A 17,369-nucleotide genomic window follows, 5' to 3' on the forward strand; every position below is an offset into this window, starting at 1 on the left:
TGCTTCGTTGGCGAAGGTGCGCTCGTCTGCTCTGCCAGCCAAACTAAGCGCAAACTGGCTAACGAACGCAAAAAAGTAAATAAATAAAGCAAGACACAACAGCGGGCTGCAAGGGAAAAACAACCAGTAGCAATCAGAAAAGAACTGAGCGTCCGGTGGTTCTTGCGCCACCACGAAACCGCCCACAATATAGCGTACTGGAGATGGGTCGCCGAGGATGTTGAATGCGCTTTACTGGCCGGGCACGAAAAAAAAACGCGCGAGAAACCAAACAAATTTGATACGAACAGAAGGTGACGCGAACACGTAGCAACTAGGTGGCAAAAAACGAAGAAGGAAAGCCAACGCGCGGGATAAAGTTTAATTTGAAGCGATGACTTGTCGAGATTTATTTTCCCAATGTTCGATACTGACGGAACGTGCACAAAAGATGGTGGGGCAAAAAAAAAATCGAGGGGACATGAAAATGAAATGGGAATGAAAGTTCTTCCTTCTGCAGGCCGTCCAAGAGACCGGACGCGTTAAATGAACCGAACAGTAAGCTCGCGAAATTGGACAGTGCGATACGAGGGGAGCTGGCCCTTCTTCCCGAAGCGAAACAGCCGAAGAAACAACAGCAAGCCACGGTCCAAAGACCAAGGACACCGATGCTGCTCCCCGGGCACTCTGCCGGTAAGTGTGAAATCCCTCACTTTTCTTATCCGAACTTAATGCTAGCGATACAGAACAAAGTGTTCCCGGTGTAGCCATCAAGGCTTCCGAAAGAATCTCGCCAAAACGAATGATTGCCATTTTCTTTCGCGCACCGAAAAGCGGACGCCTATATACACGAACTCTCGAAGCCCGCGGAGACTAAATTATGTCGCGTAATATTGTGAAAGAATTCTAATCAATTCACTGCAGACACGGCAGCAGTCCACGGCTTTCGTTACTTTTTTTGTTTTGATGAAATCATTTGAAGTGTCAGTCCCCGTCGGTTTATTCTTTGATGATAGCTCGCGCAGTATGTTCCGGGTGAGTGGGAACCGAACGGAGCGTTAAACCCGCTCCCACCGTCCCATCATCGTTTGTATTACATTTCGAATCCGTTTGGAAAACAGAGCAATGGAAGGATGTGGTGCGCTCCTGTGCTTTTGCTGCACCGGCCTGTGCTCAATCTGAGAAGTGCGGAATGAAGTAATATCAAGAATCTCCCAATTCCGTGCCGCGGGTAGACCGTGTCCAGAACGCGCGATGAAAGTTCTCCTCGACTATGATCAACCATCCTCCATCGTTGGGTGTACGTATGTGTGTGTGTGGGTGCAAGAGGGTGTGCAAATTTAATTAAAGCTCCAAGTCGGCACCGCCACCGGCTAAGGATAACGATTTGGGGATCGGTTTGTTCCGGAACCCAAACCTAGCCATGGTATTCGGCTCTCTCAGCTACACCGCTGCTTTCGATTAGTATAATCGTGCCGCTGCGGCAAAACGGAAATGGTAACCATTATGAAGCGCTCCGGGCGCCCAAACAAAATTGAAATGAATCTGTATCATTCTGCGCGGGAAGGAAACGAATCACGGAACGAATATCGTATCATCGTTCTGTACGGCGCGCGAGAAATTTTTCAATGAAAAGAGCAGAGTCTGTTTTCAATGGCGGTCCGGATATTGGTGCAATCTGTTTTCGACTTCCAAATCGGTAGTTAAATATTGATGCTGGTTCTCGAAGAAAAAAGACTGCTTCTCGGAACCTCCGAACGCCATTTCACAATTTCAAAGCAACCGACGCCTCTGATCGTGACTTACCTTTTTTGATATCGCCATCTTCGCTTATACGATCGGAGCACCGATCCTGTTCGGAAACATCGCACGGCGACAGTTCCGAGTGATCGTCGCCGAGGTTGTCTCCACTGTCCTGTATGGTCAGCTTGTGGCACACTTCGAATGCTTGGCCAACGGTTCTAACAATCCGCATGGCTTGTGACTGTGGAGAAAAGAAAACAAGCGCCCAAAGGCACAACGTTAGACTGTGCTCTGGAATTAAGACCGGAGTATGTGCAATTTAAGCAATGCGGAACACGACTAGCAGTAAACAATGTACCAAGTTACCTCTAGGTCCGAATCAAGACTCCCGCTGCGCGGTAGGGTCATATCCGTGTCCAAGTATTCGTTCACACTGGGATCGATGTTTGGTTCCGTGGTGGATTTTATCGTCGACGTCCGTACGGAACTGCGTGCCGTACTGCGAGGCAAGGTTTGATACTTGACACGTTCGCTGACGTCCACTGGTTCATCCTGGAAGCAAATCTTCCGTCCGGTCGTGCGCTTCTCGCTTTCTCCAATCATATTTTCCTCGGGAATCGTTCCGGTGCGACCTTCAGCCTTGGCGCCGTACTCGAGCGCACCGCCACGCGGTAAGGTGCTACTCATCCCCCGTGGGAGATTGACGATCGTACTGAACTGCTTCTGGATGCCCTTTGGTTTGGGAGAGTCCGACTGCTGTTGTTGCTGCTGCTGTTGTTCAGTGCTCGTGAGGGGCGCACCGGTACTGGACAACTTTTCTAACTTTAATGTCGCTCGTATGATGTTTGGTTCGTTGTTGGACGAGGGAGTCGTTGGAGCTGACCGTTGTTGAGGAGTTGGTTGCTGTTGCTGCTGCTGCTGCTGCTGCTGTCGCTCGTCCCGTGACACTTTACGCAATGCAGATGGGGCTGGTTGGAGTGGTTGGGCCGGAGATAGCTGCTGTTGTTGCTGCTGCTGCTGCTGCTGTTGCTGGAGATGATGGTGATGATGTCCATCCTTGGGGTAGGATGCAGATTTGGCGGGTCCTCGTGTTCCCGAGTGTTGCTGCTGTTGCTTATCCGTCCGGCTTTGATGATCGTTCAGGGACTTTGTCTTGGAAGGTCGCTGGTTCTCTTTGAAGTAGAGGATGTCGTTTTCTTCGTTGAACAGGATGTGCTTTTGGACGGGTGGTGAAGCGGCTGCATTGGAAGAAGTGCTGGAGGTGCCTGCGGTACCGCCAGCTCCGGTGGATTTGCGTAAGTTCGATTGATTAGTGGTGGTGGCGGTGGTGCTGGAGCTACCGCCCTGGCCAGGGCTCGGTGGCCTATCGAGATCATCTTGGTCCTCCTGGTCGTCGTACTCGAACGCATTTCGTTGGTGAGATCGGGAGTGTGGCCGTGAAGAGGAAGGATGTTGGTGATCGTAGCCCGGTGAGTAGTCGTAGTACTGGGAGGAATATTTCTCGTTGTATGACTTCGGTCGTCCTTTACTGTCGGAGTAGTATTCACCGTAACGGTCCGAGGTGAGACCGCCCTGTTCCTCACGGCCTACGTACGTCATATTGTCTTCCATCGATCTGCTGTATTCACTCGTTTCGTCCAGCGACCGTTGCTGGAAGTCTTGGCCTGGACTGTCGGGATAATCGTACCGATATTTCATTGCCCTCGACGAATGCTGGTAATGTTGGGTGCTGGAAGTGATGGGTTGCTGCTGATGATGATTCGGCGGAACTCCACGTGCTCCCGAACCCCCAGGTCCAGGGCCCGGCTTTCGGATCGTTCCCGTCCCCGACGGTTCTTTGATTCCTCGAGAGTCTCCACCATACCCTGTCGACGGTTGGTTTTTGGACGATTTATCCTTCTTCTGGCTGCTCTTAGAAGATCCATCTTTGCTCTTACCCTTCGGCCACAGGAAGAAATCAAGCGAACTCTTGTCTTTTGCCGATTTGGGACTTCGCGGAGGTGTGGAGAACTGTGCTTCAACTCCGCCCTGCATATCACCGCCACCATCATAACCACCGTCTCCACCACCGGTATCGTGATACTGTTCCGCCATCTGTCCGCCACCGGCGGATGACGTACCTCCACTGCCGGAGAGTGTGCTCTTGCTCGTCTTCCAAACGTCGCCGAGAGTGCTCAGGGTCGAGCGAGCCTTGCCCATCACATCGTTCTGTAACTGCCGAAATGTGGACTCGTTTTTGCGTTTCATCCCGGGTGATGTGAGTCCCTCACCGCCAGCACCTCCATTGCCACCCGAACGGTCCGGTCCATCCAGGTGGTAGTCTTCGGACTTTTGTCTTATCATTTTTCCTCCTACTCCAGTCGTCGTCGTCTTCGTCGTCGTCGTCACCGTCTTCGAAACCGCCTGCACCACGACCCCCAGGGCTACGATGCTCAGTTCCACCAGCACCACTGTCACTCAATCGGCACGGTAACGGTAACTGATTGAGTGTGCGCGAACGATCACCCGATGGTGTAATGTGTAATTTTGCACAATTTTGTGGTCGTTTTGAAGACGGAACCAACGCTTAAGGCGCCGTTCGGGACGAATTTTTATGTATCATTTGTACTACACTCAACCAGCCATAGGGAACACACTTCTTCACTCGCCGTATTTCGTTTTATGCATAAATGATCTGTTTTGCTTTTTAACGACACTACTCGAACATGATGTGGAGCCCAACGTGTGGCTTCTAGGGGGAAAGTATACCGACAAAACGCACGGTCAGAAGAGATGCATAGCATTTACGCGTTAATGCCATAGTTGATTGCAATTGAACCACCTGTTGGAGTTAGAGTCTTAAAAAGCGAACACAAAGCTCCAAACGCACTCTCGCTGGACAGCATCGCTTGTTTTACATCACAAGAAAATATCACTTACAACGTCGAATTCGAACTCACTGTTACAATCTCTAGCTCAACGGGATAAATCTTTCGAACAAAACCAGCACGGACCCTCGACGACATCACTGTCTGTCGCATGGCCGCGCAATGGCGACTAGGCGACAGATTACTTTTGCGATGACAAAATGGCGCACCGAAACTATCCCCTTTAACGCCTAACTCTTTTTTGCTGAAGTGCATCGCGAGTTGTATCTAGGCAGTAGGGGGAGGAGGATACATCACAAGGGAAAGGTCTACCGAATCGGATCGGATCGCACGGGAGGGGGAAAAGCGGTGTTTGCCACCGTAGTCATAACAATAACTAATGCGGAGCACGTTGGCAATGGAAATGGTAGAAAAAATGAATAATCATCTATTTCTCCCTGCGGTTTGTTCTTCCACTGCCACAAAGTTCTGAAGATCGCAAGGGAGGCGTAGAGACTGATGGCAAAGAGTTGAGAACTGTGTGTCTGACCACATTCCTGCCCCGAAGGACTGTAGGGATGCATTTTGAACGATCGGGCAGGAGCTTTTCCTCTTTCTACCTCAGCTGCAGCTTCTACCATCCGTCGCGGATCATTCCCATCGCCTCGTTGGCGAACTATTGTTGATAGATTGCTATTTTGAAAATTTGTTAAAGCAACCGACATTCGTGTCCATCGTGTCGGTTACGGTGGTAGCACCGGGGATGGCCAGAAGTGCAGGACGGTTCACGTGGAAATCTTTCCCGTGTCGTCTTGCCACCCACCCAGCATCAGCTTTGTGGAAAATCCTTCTCGCACCAAACGAACCATCGTCCACGTTTTACGCCGGATTATTTTTAAGGTTAGGGTTTCAGCACACCCAAAGGCTTCCCCTGTTGGCCGTATGGGGTTGCGAAAGGGAGAAGAAACGCAGTGGTGGCTTGTGTTGGCTGAAAGATGGTGCGCCAACAAACGATGAAGGAATAGCGTTGACGCACCGTGAGTGACACGATGATGAATCGTCCGCGATCGACGGTAATTGGGACGATTCTGTCGCGTGCGTGCATAAACGTTTGAGGTGGACTTAGTGCAGAAGACACCATCGAAATCTTGGGAACGATGTACATGCGTCACTTATGAATGCTAAAATTTTAGAGTAGCAGCTGAGACCGGTACGTCTGAAGTTGTAGCTCCAACTCGAGCAGCAGCTGGAGGACTTCACTTAGTAATAGTTGAGGTTATAAAATAATGTAATTATTAGAACCAAATCGCGTACAATAAATGTGCCCATACCTGGTCAGATTCTATACCTGACTAAAATCTGTATCAAACATATATAAAAGGAACATCCAGAATTGGCCAGTAAAAATGTTACGCACGAAAATTCCATTAGGGATTATCGCCATCCATCCCTCACCACTGCGCAAACCAACGGTAGAGACTTTTCCGGATTAAATTCACGTCGTTATAGTAATGGCGCTTTAGCACCTTGTCGTGATGTTTGTGATACACACATCCACATTCGGCCAACTCACAGCCCAGAGTAGAGCAATTCCATCAGCTCGACCCCTTACGTCAAATTCGCCTTTAATTCGCAAATCAAACGCCGATCGGCAAAATGCCGTCCCCCTGCGAGGACGTGGTGTGATCTTAAGCAAAAGGAGAACCTGACAGGATGGGGACATTTCTATGTGTATTTTTAGCGAACTGGGTATATTCTTGCGTTCTCTCTCCGTGTGTGTGTGTTCGTTTTTTTCTTCTCATTGGCCGGCCTCTCCGGCTATTATTACACCGCTTCCTAAATATTAAACAAACAAGCACGTCTGTGAACACACACACACATACACACACTCACACATCTGCATTCATAGATTACTCCAACCCATTCCCCATAGACACGGCAACGGCCGCCGGAACGCGGCGGACAGGTCGAAGAATCCGCCAACATCTAGTCGGACGTGAATTAATAAGTGTTGATCGAGGAAGGGCACCGGCACAGATCCGCACAGACATTTTCCGCAAAGACAGCAAAGAAGAGCTAACATTCGAATCTTCCAACCTGCGTCCCCCCGGTCCCACACCGTGCATCCCTCCACCACCCTTGCTCTTGGGTACCCAGAGGGAAGGGTGGAATATGTGTTATTCTTAGCCCAGCGGGAACGCCACCGCATTCAGCGCTGTCGGCCGTCTATTGTAGTAATTATTTTAGGTGCAATCAAAAGTGAACTATTAAATAGAAGATTTATTACCGCCTGACGTGTTGTGATTCGGCTGCGCAAAGGGAGACGGCACGCGGATAGCACAAAAACCCGTCGCGACCTTGAAGCAGGATGCGATGAAGACGCTAGGACGAAGTTTCACGGTAGCGATCGTCAGCAACAAAAAAAAACCCCCCTCATACACACAGATTCGCTTTCGAGCGGCCATTTTAATGGGCATGCAGATCGTGTGTGCGTGCACCTGTCGCAGGTGGGAAGGGATAGTTAAAACGGTGGCATAACAGTGTGGCAACGAAATTCGAATCCCTTGGGAGTGTACACAACTCATTTCCAAGCGCTCTTTGTTGTGTGCCTTTTTTCCACCTCATTTGCGCTATCGCTAGGTAGCTGTGTCTCGCATACCGACCAACCGGAGCGATTATATGACAAACGGGCTAGTTCATGGGCGAATCGTTCTGGTCGAGGATCGTTTTGACAGGGTCCCGTGTATCGTAAAACTAAACCGAGTGCGTCAGCCGTTTTCCGACCCGGCTTTGCGCGTTTCAGTTTAGTTGCAAATTTACGATCCCTAATTTCTTGCATCTTCTAAGGGCTAGCGAAAATGTGGAATGTAATCGAGGATTTCTTTTTTTTTTAATCCCGAACCCATTATTATTCATCTCGGCAAAGCGCCGAGCATGATTTGATTCGTCGTCCCCGTTCCACCTCGCCCCTGTGGATTGAGTGTTTAAAAATAATAATAAAATCATTCTTGATGTGGATGTTTCGTGATGGAGGCTAGTTGCCGATGATGGGCCGGTGTTCGAGTCGATGTAACTACACCTTGCGGCTGAAGCAGACACACGAACGTCAGACAAACCGTGTCTCCGAAGAGCTGGCCCCGTGCTGCCGCGCATCCCGATCAAGCGACCAGCGTCATCTATTAGCAAGGGTTTGATTTCACCCGGTGTGGACTAATGATTTCTACACACTGCGTCCTTCAGACCGCATTCTGTACGGCACCCAACCCGGTCTCCCGTTGGAACTATTTGGCAACAGGTTACCTCGTTTGCCTCTCGCACACGTTTAGTCTAGCATGCCAGGAAATTCCGACTTCCAAATCCACGAAAACGAGACGAGGCCATATATCGCAACTCTCAATCCAAACCCAGAACGCTAAGGATAACTGTGACGCCATAGGTGTCAATCAACGCGCGCACACCCCGTGCAATGCTGCAAAATTACGCTGGTTGCGGTTCATTCGGTACCAGAAATGCGTTCAAAACATTTTGCTGCCCGTGCCCGCGTATGACGAGTGTGTGGTGGCGAACCAAGGCACACACTCGGGTCAGGTGCGCTTAAGGGTCCGAATTTTTTGCCAACTTGCAAGAATCGAAAATTGTGGCAAACATAGCCTGCGCAACGGCGCAACGGTCGTTTGAGTTTGTTGTTGCGAGTTTTTGCCGATGCAACGATGCTCTACCCCCCCCCCCCATTATTCAACTCCTCAATGTGCATCCACCCTCCAGGTGTGTCCAAGCGCGCTCCCCGACGCATTCCGTTCCGTCCGCAAGAACGCAGGCAGGGAACCAGAAAAATAATGTCATTTGATGACGTTTGTTTTAGCATTGAGCATCGAGAGCGATCGTTCCTGCCAAAGCCCGCGCGTTCTCCGCCGTCGAGGACTCACCATCGACAACTTGGCACTTACACTCATACACACACACGTACACTTTACGGTCCGTGAACGAGATGGGAATGATGCGTGCCACGGATACGCAAATGATTATTATTATTGTGCAAAAACTCAATGCTCCGGGGGCCCACTGGTCGGGTCCCGGGGTGATGGTGGCCCCTTGTGGGCGATTAATAATGCTCCCGTTGTTGAAAGGGTGGTTGGTGCTGCAATGTTTCGGTGTACTGCACGGCCACTTGCGGCCCACTGTGTGGATCGCCCCGTGACGCTGACGCACGGTCACACAATGATTAATCCCCTCGAGTAGGTCACGCGGTTTAGCAAAAATTTACTACTTTTCTACCTCCATGCCCCCTCCAAAAACTGACAGCAAAACGGCTGGGCGAATGTTGAAATTCCCTCCAGCGGGAGATGCGGCAAGCCAAACTCGGCGTTCACAAAATCAGTGACTCATTAGTCATCAGGTGGGATCAGGGCCCATCGCAATCATGGCCGAATGCGCTGGAATGTCGATTGGAATGACTAGTATGCGGCGGTGCGGTTGCCTTAAACTGTTCGCGAATATGCAAACGACTGCCGGTGGGGCAGCGAAAGGCAGGGCGGTAAGAGGCAGCGGATGGAATTTAAAACATAAATCGAATTTTATGCTTTGCCTCCACTTTGCCTACCCATTTGTAGCGCTCGTTCGCAAACGATTCAAGCGGCCTGTGAAGATAGTTGAGAGTTGTGCCCGCCGCCGGCCCGATCTAACATGCCGATCTTTGATTGCATCCCGACATTTATGATGTGCGGAAATTTCTCTGCAATCGTTCACCAGAGATGCATTGCACTCTTTTGCCATTCAAACAGGGCCCTCCCCCGGGACCCGGATTGAACGGAAGCCAGAACGAATCTACCGTCGTGTTTATTGACATCGTAAACTCTCGGTCCAACAGTGTAATCGTTAGCGTCCTAGGCCTAGTGCCGTGAACGGTGCAGCGAAACTATAGAACAGACCACTCGGCAGACAGTGGTCCTCCTGGTCCTGGCGTCCCATTGCCAGCTTTACAAAAGTTAAATAAACCGTGTGCCTGGACCCGACCGTCCCGGTTGAGCAAACACTAGCCATTCGGCCGGAGAACGGGAAGCAACAAAAAAATGCATATAAATTATAAAGTCCTCAAATCCGTTTCCTCTTCTGGAGTGTCCACATTCTCGGCTTTGTTTTGGGGGAAAAACCGGGTTCCGGAACTTTTTCCGGACCAATGTGTTTTTCCCCCAGGACCGGAGGAGTGATTTAGGAGATCCGTCACGTCATCCACGTGCGTGCGCGGTAGTGGAGTGGCACCCACACTGGGCGGGGGAACGGAACGAAGGGTTAGGTACAGCGAGAGACATTTTAATAGTTTGGCAATGTTGGGGACATGATTTATGAATAACCAGACAAGAGAACGAGAGAGAGCAAATAAACGGGCTCGACCGAGATGGAACGTGTTTTCACTTACAGGAAAAACCAGACTCGGGATGCGATGGTAGAAAGGGAAAGATTGCAAAAAAGGGGTTTTGCGCAAACATAAATTCGAGATTGGGAAGTTTAGCATCCGTTTTGCCGACGGCGAGGACGACTTTCTGGTTGGTCTTTCTGTATGTGTGTGTTTTTTTTTTGGTTTTTGTTTTTCCGGTGGGTTATCGTTGCCATTTGCACTCGCTGTCACGTTTCGCGCGGCATATCAATCATTCAATGGAACAAGCGTACGAAAAGGATAACCGAGCGACCGAGAGAGAGAAAGAGACCTGAGCCTCCTTTTTGGGGAGGCCAGAGAGTAATTGCCAATTAAGCAGTCGTAAAACTTATCCAATTTTACGACAGCAGCAAGTAAGTAGTAAGTAAGGCTTATAAGTTCACCACTCTCGTCGACGGCGCAAAGCGCTTGCACGAAAAAACAAACAACACAAACCGAACGGAATGGAGCCGAGCGGAACAAAATTAAATCATAGAAACAACTCGCCATTTCGCAGACACAACTAGTGAAAGAAAAGCCGCCCTGCAGTGGTGGGGTTCGCATCCGACGCTAAAAGAGTCATTAAAGTTCCGGAGTAGTTGTTTATGGCTTCACAATTGGCTAGTAAAATTGCATGATGCTGCCAGCGACCGGTTACGAAAGTGTGCTACTGTTGTTACATATCTGCAACGGTTGATATCTGGCAAGCTGCTAACGTCAGCCGTTATCATGTACCTTTTCTTCTTTATATGAAACTTTCACGCTGCGAAAAAAAATGTTGGGTGCATATATGAGTTTGGCTCATTTTTACAAGCATATTCCATCCTCAAAAAACACATATATTCGATTATTTGATCAATACTCCTCTACTACATAAGAAAAGTGTAATTATTGCACACAGTTCACCGACCATAATAACATAAAATAGTTCGCTAACGCTAACACTTCTTTGGAAGATTTTCTCTCCCACCTAATACATCAAAATCGAAAATGCTAATTCGGTATACCGAAATGTGCGCGGGGGCGATCGAAAAGCGTTCGATCGAAAATAAACCATTCGTCAAATGGTTGATTAATGGTGACCTTCGCACTTTATCCCTCAAACTCCCAAAACAAGGCATCAAACCGCAGAACCCGACCCACCGGGTCGCCCAAATTGCCAATTTTCCGCCGATGCGATGATTGGGCTGCGGGCGGGCTCGGGATGGGTGTCGGAAGCTATGGGTTACACTGGACACCATTTGGCTGGATCATCGAAATTCCTAGCCAATTTTCCTCAACCAAAAAAAAACACACGGAAACAACCAAAAAGGTACAGTAGCACAGTACAGTAGCGAAAAAGGAAACGCTACGAAACGAGCCCCCCGAAACTTCGATCCGTCACACGCAACCATCATCGTGAGGGATGAGAAGCGCGATATGTATTTTCCAACGGTATTCGTCAATTCATCCCGAGCAGAAAAGGTCGGAAAAGTGCGAACGAAGGTGATTTTATCGATGGTGCGTCGTTGCGCTTACAGTGAGGCGCGTTTGTGCGTACAATAATCCATCTCGCTATACGCCGTCTGTCAGATACCACACAAAGACCGGGAAACCGACCGATTAGCATCAAACTGTGAGCAGCGCCCCCTTGGGAGCGCGTTGTGAAGTGTTATGCCAATTAATCACCGTACGCCTTCGTCTGCTTCCTGTTCGTCCGTTTGGTGTTTCCATGGGCGGAAAAAGGAAAAGCCCTCCAAGCGATCGCGATCGGGAAAACGGAACAAAACATGCAGTTTGGCAGGCCTCCCCTCTCCAGACCCCCAAAACCTGCAACAACATCGGCAATCCAATAAAACTTTATCGCAACACACCTTCAGCGAATCAGACGCCGAAGGCCGAAAGCAAATTAACGCGCTCGGTATGAAACGGCCAAATAGCGAACTTTTCGATTTTGTTATTACACATCTCGAACACTTTTTTTTAGAAATCTTTTTTTCCGCTCACCAAAACCAGAGAAGGGGGATGCGTCAGGAAATTTTGTTTCGTTGTTTTGTTTCACACTCATTTTGTTTCAACTTTGACGCATTTTCCCACGGTGGAGCAGGATCACGGTGTGCTCCTTCCTCTTACGCCATTCGTCAGCGCGTACAACGGGGCAGCTGGTCAACCGAAAATAGCTAATAAATAAACCTACCGAAAACAATCCCCCATTCGCTGCTAATGCGAAGATTCGGCACACAATAACACCCATCACGGAACGAAAACGACAGAGAAGAATGGCGGGAGATGGCAATATCTTCTTGTACAATCCCAACAAAATAAAATAGGAAAAAGTTTTTCCTCGCAAAATTAGACAGCAACCAAAAAAAGTTTCACCCAAATAGAGCCATTTACGGTGATTGTAATTACCCCATCTTTGCTCCTCTGGTTTCGTTCCACAACGTTCCACAAGTATTATTGAATCAAATGAAAAGAGTTTGCGAGCAAAACAAAAAATTCCACCAAGTGTTGAAAGCGTTTCGAACGATTCTTCTTTTAAATTGTTTACATTGATCCGGCAAACTAGATTGGGGAAGCTGGACCTCCTCTATATCATGCCAGAAAAATGAAACGATTCTTATCGAATCAACCTTTACCGATCACACGCCAACATCATCTTTGGTGAGGTAGCAAACGATAGGAAAACCGAAAAACGCTTCACGATGGAGACGCCTGGTCATCCACTGTATGGAAATGGCTGCGGCATTATCTACAACCTCGCGGACGGGTTTATGATGCGCCGCTTAAAACATCTATTCGTCCATCTATCCATCCATCCGTCCACGGCCGTACGTGTCCACACATCTCGCACACCCTGTTTCCTCCGGCCGGCATCCCACTAAACAACGGTAATAAAATCGGGGCGACATCTGAACGCAGTCGTTGTTGAATTATTTATGATCATATCAAAACCCATCTCGGCAACGGCAAACGGTGGCATTAGGCCACTTTCATTTCCCCGTCCCGGTTCGCCATTGTCCCGCCTTAAGGATGATGGAGCATCCCGAGACGGTAACGAATGGCGATCCTCCATTAACACTGATGGGCCAATGAGCATACACAATGGGATGTTTTATAATGTGCTTTCCAACGCTATACATTCGAGATGTCCGGCTCGAGCAGTCAATCGCTCGTAGCGTACGTGTGTATATGTGTGTGTATGTGTGTTCGGGAGCAGTGGGAAAAGGACACTTTTGACGGTCAAACCGAGTGGTGTTTAGATGCGTTCGGAAAGGTGTGAGAAAAAATATAATATATATCTTCAAGGATCTAAGACGCGCCGGCTGCTTTACGACAAGCCGGCCAAACAATAATGGGCGCACAATTTATTGCTACTTAAAAGAAAGCGACAACGAGTTTAACCAGTAAAGGAACAGAAAAGTCAAGACAACAGTGGTCAAGATCAAACAATCGATCTTGCTTACGAGTGTTTGATGCTACGCGAGGTTCCTTTCTGGTGTAGCGCGTAAGGTTTCGGAATGGTCTGTATACATATCTTTTTTTTTCATATTTCCCGCCGCATCACAAGACTCGTCCACTACTAAATCTCGCTTTGACTCAAACAGTACTAACAGAAGCATCGATGCGGATAGTCGATAATCATTTGTTTGTTTATTTGCCAACGTTTGCCGTGCAATATACAGTAGCGCGAAGTTCACCGAACAGAAAAATCCAGTACATCTCGCATTTCGTGGTCGGTCAGTGCACATGAAAGGCAGAAACTTCCGAAACGCCGAACGACACATCAACAAACGAGGTTTTTTTTTTCTCTTGCTCTTGCTTTTGCCTTCTTTTAGGTCGACCTGTCCAACTCCAAGCGGGTTTGCAATCGCACAGCGTCAAACAATTGCCGATGACGCGTGGAAATGCGACTGGTGGAGATAAAAAGAACGGAAAAGAAACAACAATCTCTGGTAGAAGATTGTGCCTGGCAAACAAGGGGAAGATGCCGTTGGTAGTGTCTGCTTGTGTGTGGTTGTTAGCAAAAGGAGGAGAAAAAACTCCCCTCGGAAGAATACCTCGATCGTGATCGTGAGTGTCACCCAAGGCGAGGGACACAAGACCGACGGCATAACGTTTCGTGCGAAAATAAATCATTCTTCTCAAGAGTGGTCAATACACTCGTGGGAAGATGCAAGACGATGTGTGAAATGGGAAGGAGTTTCTCTTGGTTCGTTGTATCGTACCTCGAGGGGTGGGGTTTTGCGTTAGCACTCTCTAAATGAGGGGACAGGATACTGAAAACGATCCCCGAAACGCTGACATTGGAGCAGATTGTGAAGGTGGCAGTCGCAAACACAACACAAACACACACACACACACACACGTGCGCGTGCTTTCGCACACACACTCACATCGAAATGAAGAAAAATGTCCAATCAACAGAACGTCCCACCGAACCGCATGGGTAGGATGTGTCCTGGGAGGCAAGCCGAGCCGAGTCCTCGGATCGGTGTATTCGGTTTCTTCATCTCAAGTGAACTGTGTTTCGTTTTTGCCCCTCAAAACTAGGGGGTAGTGTAGTAGAGGGTGGAAGTGCGCCTTTCTAAATCCGTACAAATTCGGAGCGGGTTCGGCGGCACTCCAAAGGCACTTGAACAATAATTTTCACCCTCTCAAAACAGACGAACGACCGCGAGCAACAGCAAATCATCTTTGGCCGTACCAGGCAGTCTTGACCATATTTCGAAGGTGGCCAATTCTGGCCAAAACCCATACACGGGCAAAGATATTCCCACTCCCACACACCGGTCTGAGGCGTGGAACGTGCACACCTGCACCTAATAAAAGGTGCCAACTAGCAGCAAAACGCCCTTACCGCTCGTCTTCGCACTCCGTTTCGGCGGGTTTCGACGTCGAAAAGGATGCAATTCTTTGGAAGAGAAAAAAAACGACTCAAGCTCACTTTTAAACAACTTTTGTTACGGCGCGACGCACATACACAACATATTTTTCTGCGAAGCATCGTTTAGCACCTTGCCACAATATGGTTACCGGTCATAAATTACACCCTCAAATCGCTTTATCGCTGCACTTGAGAGCAGCGGTTAAATGGACCCCAAAATAAAAAGACACTTTAAGGGTGGCATAACACAACAAAGCACCACCGATGTGTAATGATGTCTTGGCCAAGAGCTGTATCTTTCTTCTGACCAAAGCTTACTTCGGGCTAGCAGAACTCTTCTCTATGTAAGGGAAAGAGACGGCAACATAAAGGAACGTGTGCTTTTATTGCTTTATGCTCCCCCCAATGCTCCATGTGACTTCTAATGTAGAGTGTTGCATTGTTATTTCCCCAAAGGAACAGTAGTAAAGCGACGGAACTAGAATCGGTTCCTAGGAGTAAGGATTTCTCCATTTTTTCTCCGCTCCATTCTTTCTGGGTGCACTTGATCGCACATCCTTCAGATTCGTTTTATTCGATTCTGTGATTTTTACGCCCACACTTGAGTCTCAACTATATCCCGTTGAAAACTTGACGTTCCTCTTGTGTTCTTGTGTGTGCATTGTATGCGCGGGGAAACCATGTGCCATCGGCAAAGATGAACACGGGCCACGGGTACCACGGGTAGTGTGAAAATGTACGAGCTACCTCTAAAGCAATCCACTTGATGACTTTGAAATTTATTCATTTATTTTCCTTGCCGTACGATTTTTCTGTTCGGATTTTATCGTTTTTTGTGTGTGCATGTGTCTCTGGTACTTCTCTGTTCTCTTGAGGTTGAATGAGTACCAGAGAGCGTGTGCGGGTCTGTTGTTTTGCCTTTTTTTTAATAGAATCACTAGAATACGACAGATCAAAACGAAGGGACATAATCTGTTTTCGCATCGTACGTGATGGTAAGCTTCCCCAGCATCTTCAGTTGTCCGTGCTTTAATTTTCTCGCGAGCCATCTCCCATTTTTCCGCCTCAAGGCGCGAAGGTTTTCAAGACTTTTATTTACTCGTACTCCGAAACCTAGCAGTCGTCGTCGTCGCACCTGCACAAGGAAACTTATAAGCCACCCTCTTTTGTCAGCCGGCTATATGGTTATGGCCACTTTATTCTACCGTAACCATCCGATGCCGATAGTCTTTCCACCAACCATCACCATTCTTCATCGCGCATCTTTTTCGCATCATCTCATCGCGGAACACTGCGATTTCACCGCGCGTTTTTTGTTTTCTGCCGTTCGCCCAATCGTGTCGCGTTTTGCTCTCTTCCCCTGCGCTTGGCTTGTCGTATTTTTCGGCGACTATTTTTAAAAGCGCGACGGGTTTTTGATTTTTATCACTAAAGAATTCCACAAAAAAACAACCGGCCACTGGGCATACACTGTGAAGCACAACGAAAATCACCACAATACGCATACAGACACATACACACACACCGAGGCATAAAAATGCCGACGTGCCTAGTCGAGGGTAGACAGGATCAATCGAGTATGCGAGTGCGAATGGCCTCACCGACCTTGTGAAGGCGTCTCAACCGACCCCCCAACTACTTTGCATCCCAAAAGGGACATTCTGTACGATCCAGCGATCGCATCATAACAATACACATGGGAACGATTGTGAAAAGTTACATCCTTGTTATCCTTTCTGAGCAACTGCTTTAAATCCAACCTTCATTGGTACGGTATCGGTTCAATTCACTGCTGCGGCACTGATTACAAAACATCCGCACCCCACGTTTTACACATGGCCCACAGCGTAACACTCACAAACACGGACAACAGCAACCAGCCAAAAAAAAACACACGAATGCACACGATCTTCCACGCTATCCGCGGCAGAACAGACACAGGGAGGTTTCTTTTTCTTCGGCGGAAACCAATGACGATTTTTCCGGCCGTTACACACCGGTTACATAACCGATTATGATAATCCAAGTGGACGCAAGGAGGTATAACTCATAGCTCCGCAGTGGAGTCACGGAGTGGAGCTCTAGCAACTGCTTAGTGTAATTGGAACAACTCTTCCAATTGGAGTTGTAGAATAAAATCTATATTTCACCCTTTTTTCCTTCGTACTGATCAGATCTGTCACGGTGGGTCTTAACGAACCACGAGGATATTCATTTCCATGCACTAATGTTCGTTTTGTTGCATCATTTCAACACGTTGCTAGCATTTTGCGCTAACATCCACTAAGCGGCACCACTAATCGATCAATCAATTGAAACGTCATTTCCAAAGCGTCACACACAGTCGGTGTCAAATGACTGCTGTCAACCAGCTGACAGCTGGACAACACACAGTCACCCCAACGGGGCAAAACACAAACAGCCGGGATCCCGGCACCCACGGGAGACACGGCAACCAAACTCCAACTCAAGTTCATCAAGATCGAGAGGCTGGATTAATCGTTTTACCACATTCGGATCC

At 48.4% G+C, this 17,369-nt stretch overlaps 1 protein-coding gene across 4 annotated transcripts in view; it reads right to left on the reverse strand.

Moving 5' to 3' along the window:
- LOC128300567 (capon-like protein) overlaps positions 1–17,369 on the reverse strand; it is a 54,214-nt gene that overhangs the window by 12,370 nt on the left and 24,475 nt on the right. For 2 of the 4 annotated variants that reach the window (XM_053036680.1, XM_053036678.1), the window contains exon 5: positions 1,786–1,963. In XM_053036680.1, the coding sequence (XP_052892640.1) occupies positions 1,786–1,963 (178 nt within the window). Of the gene's footprint in view, positions 1–1,785; positions 1,964–2,080; positions 4,066–17,369 lie in introns of those variants that run through there. The other 2 variants (XM_053036677.1, XM_053036679.1) reach the window with 2 other exon arrangements.

The sequence above is a fragment of the Anopheles moucheti genome, chromosome 3 (assembly GCF_943734755.1).
Source record: "Anopheles moucheti chromosome 3, idAnoMoucSN_F20_07, whole genome shotgun sequence".
NCBI lineage: Eukaryota > Metazoa > Arthropoda > Insecta > Diptera > Culicidae > Anopheles > Anopheles moucheti.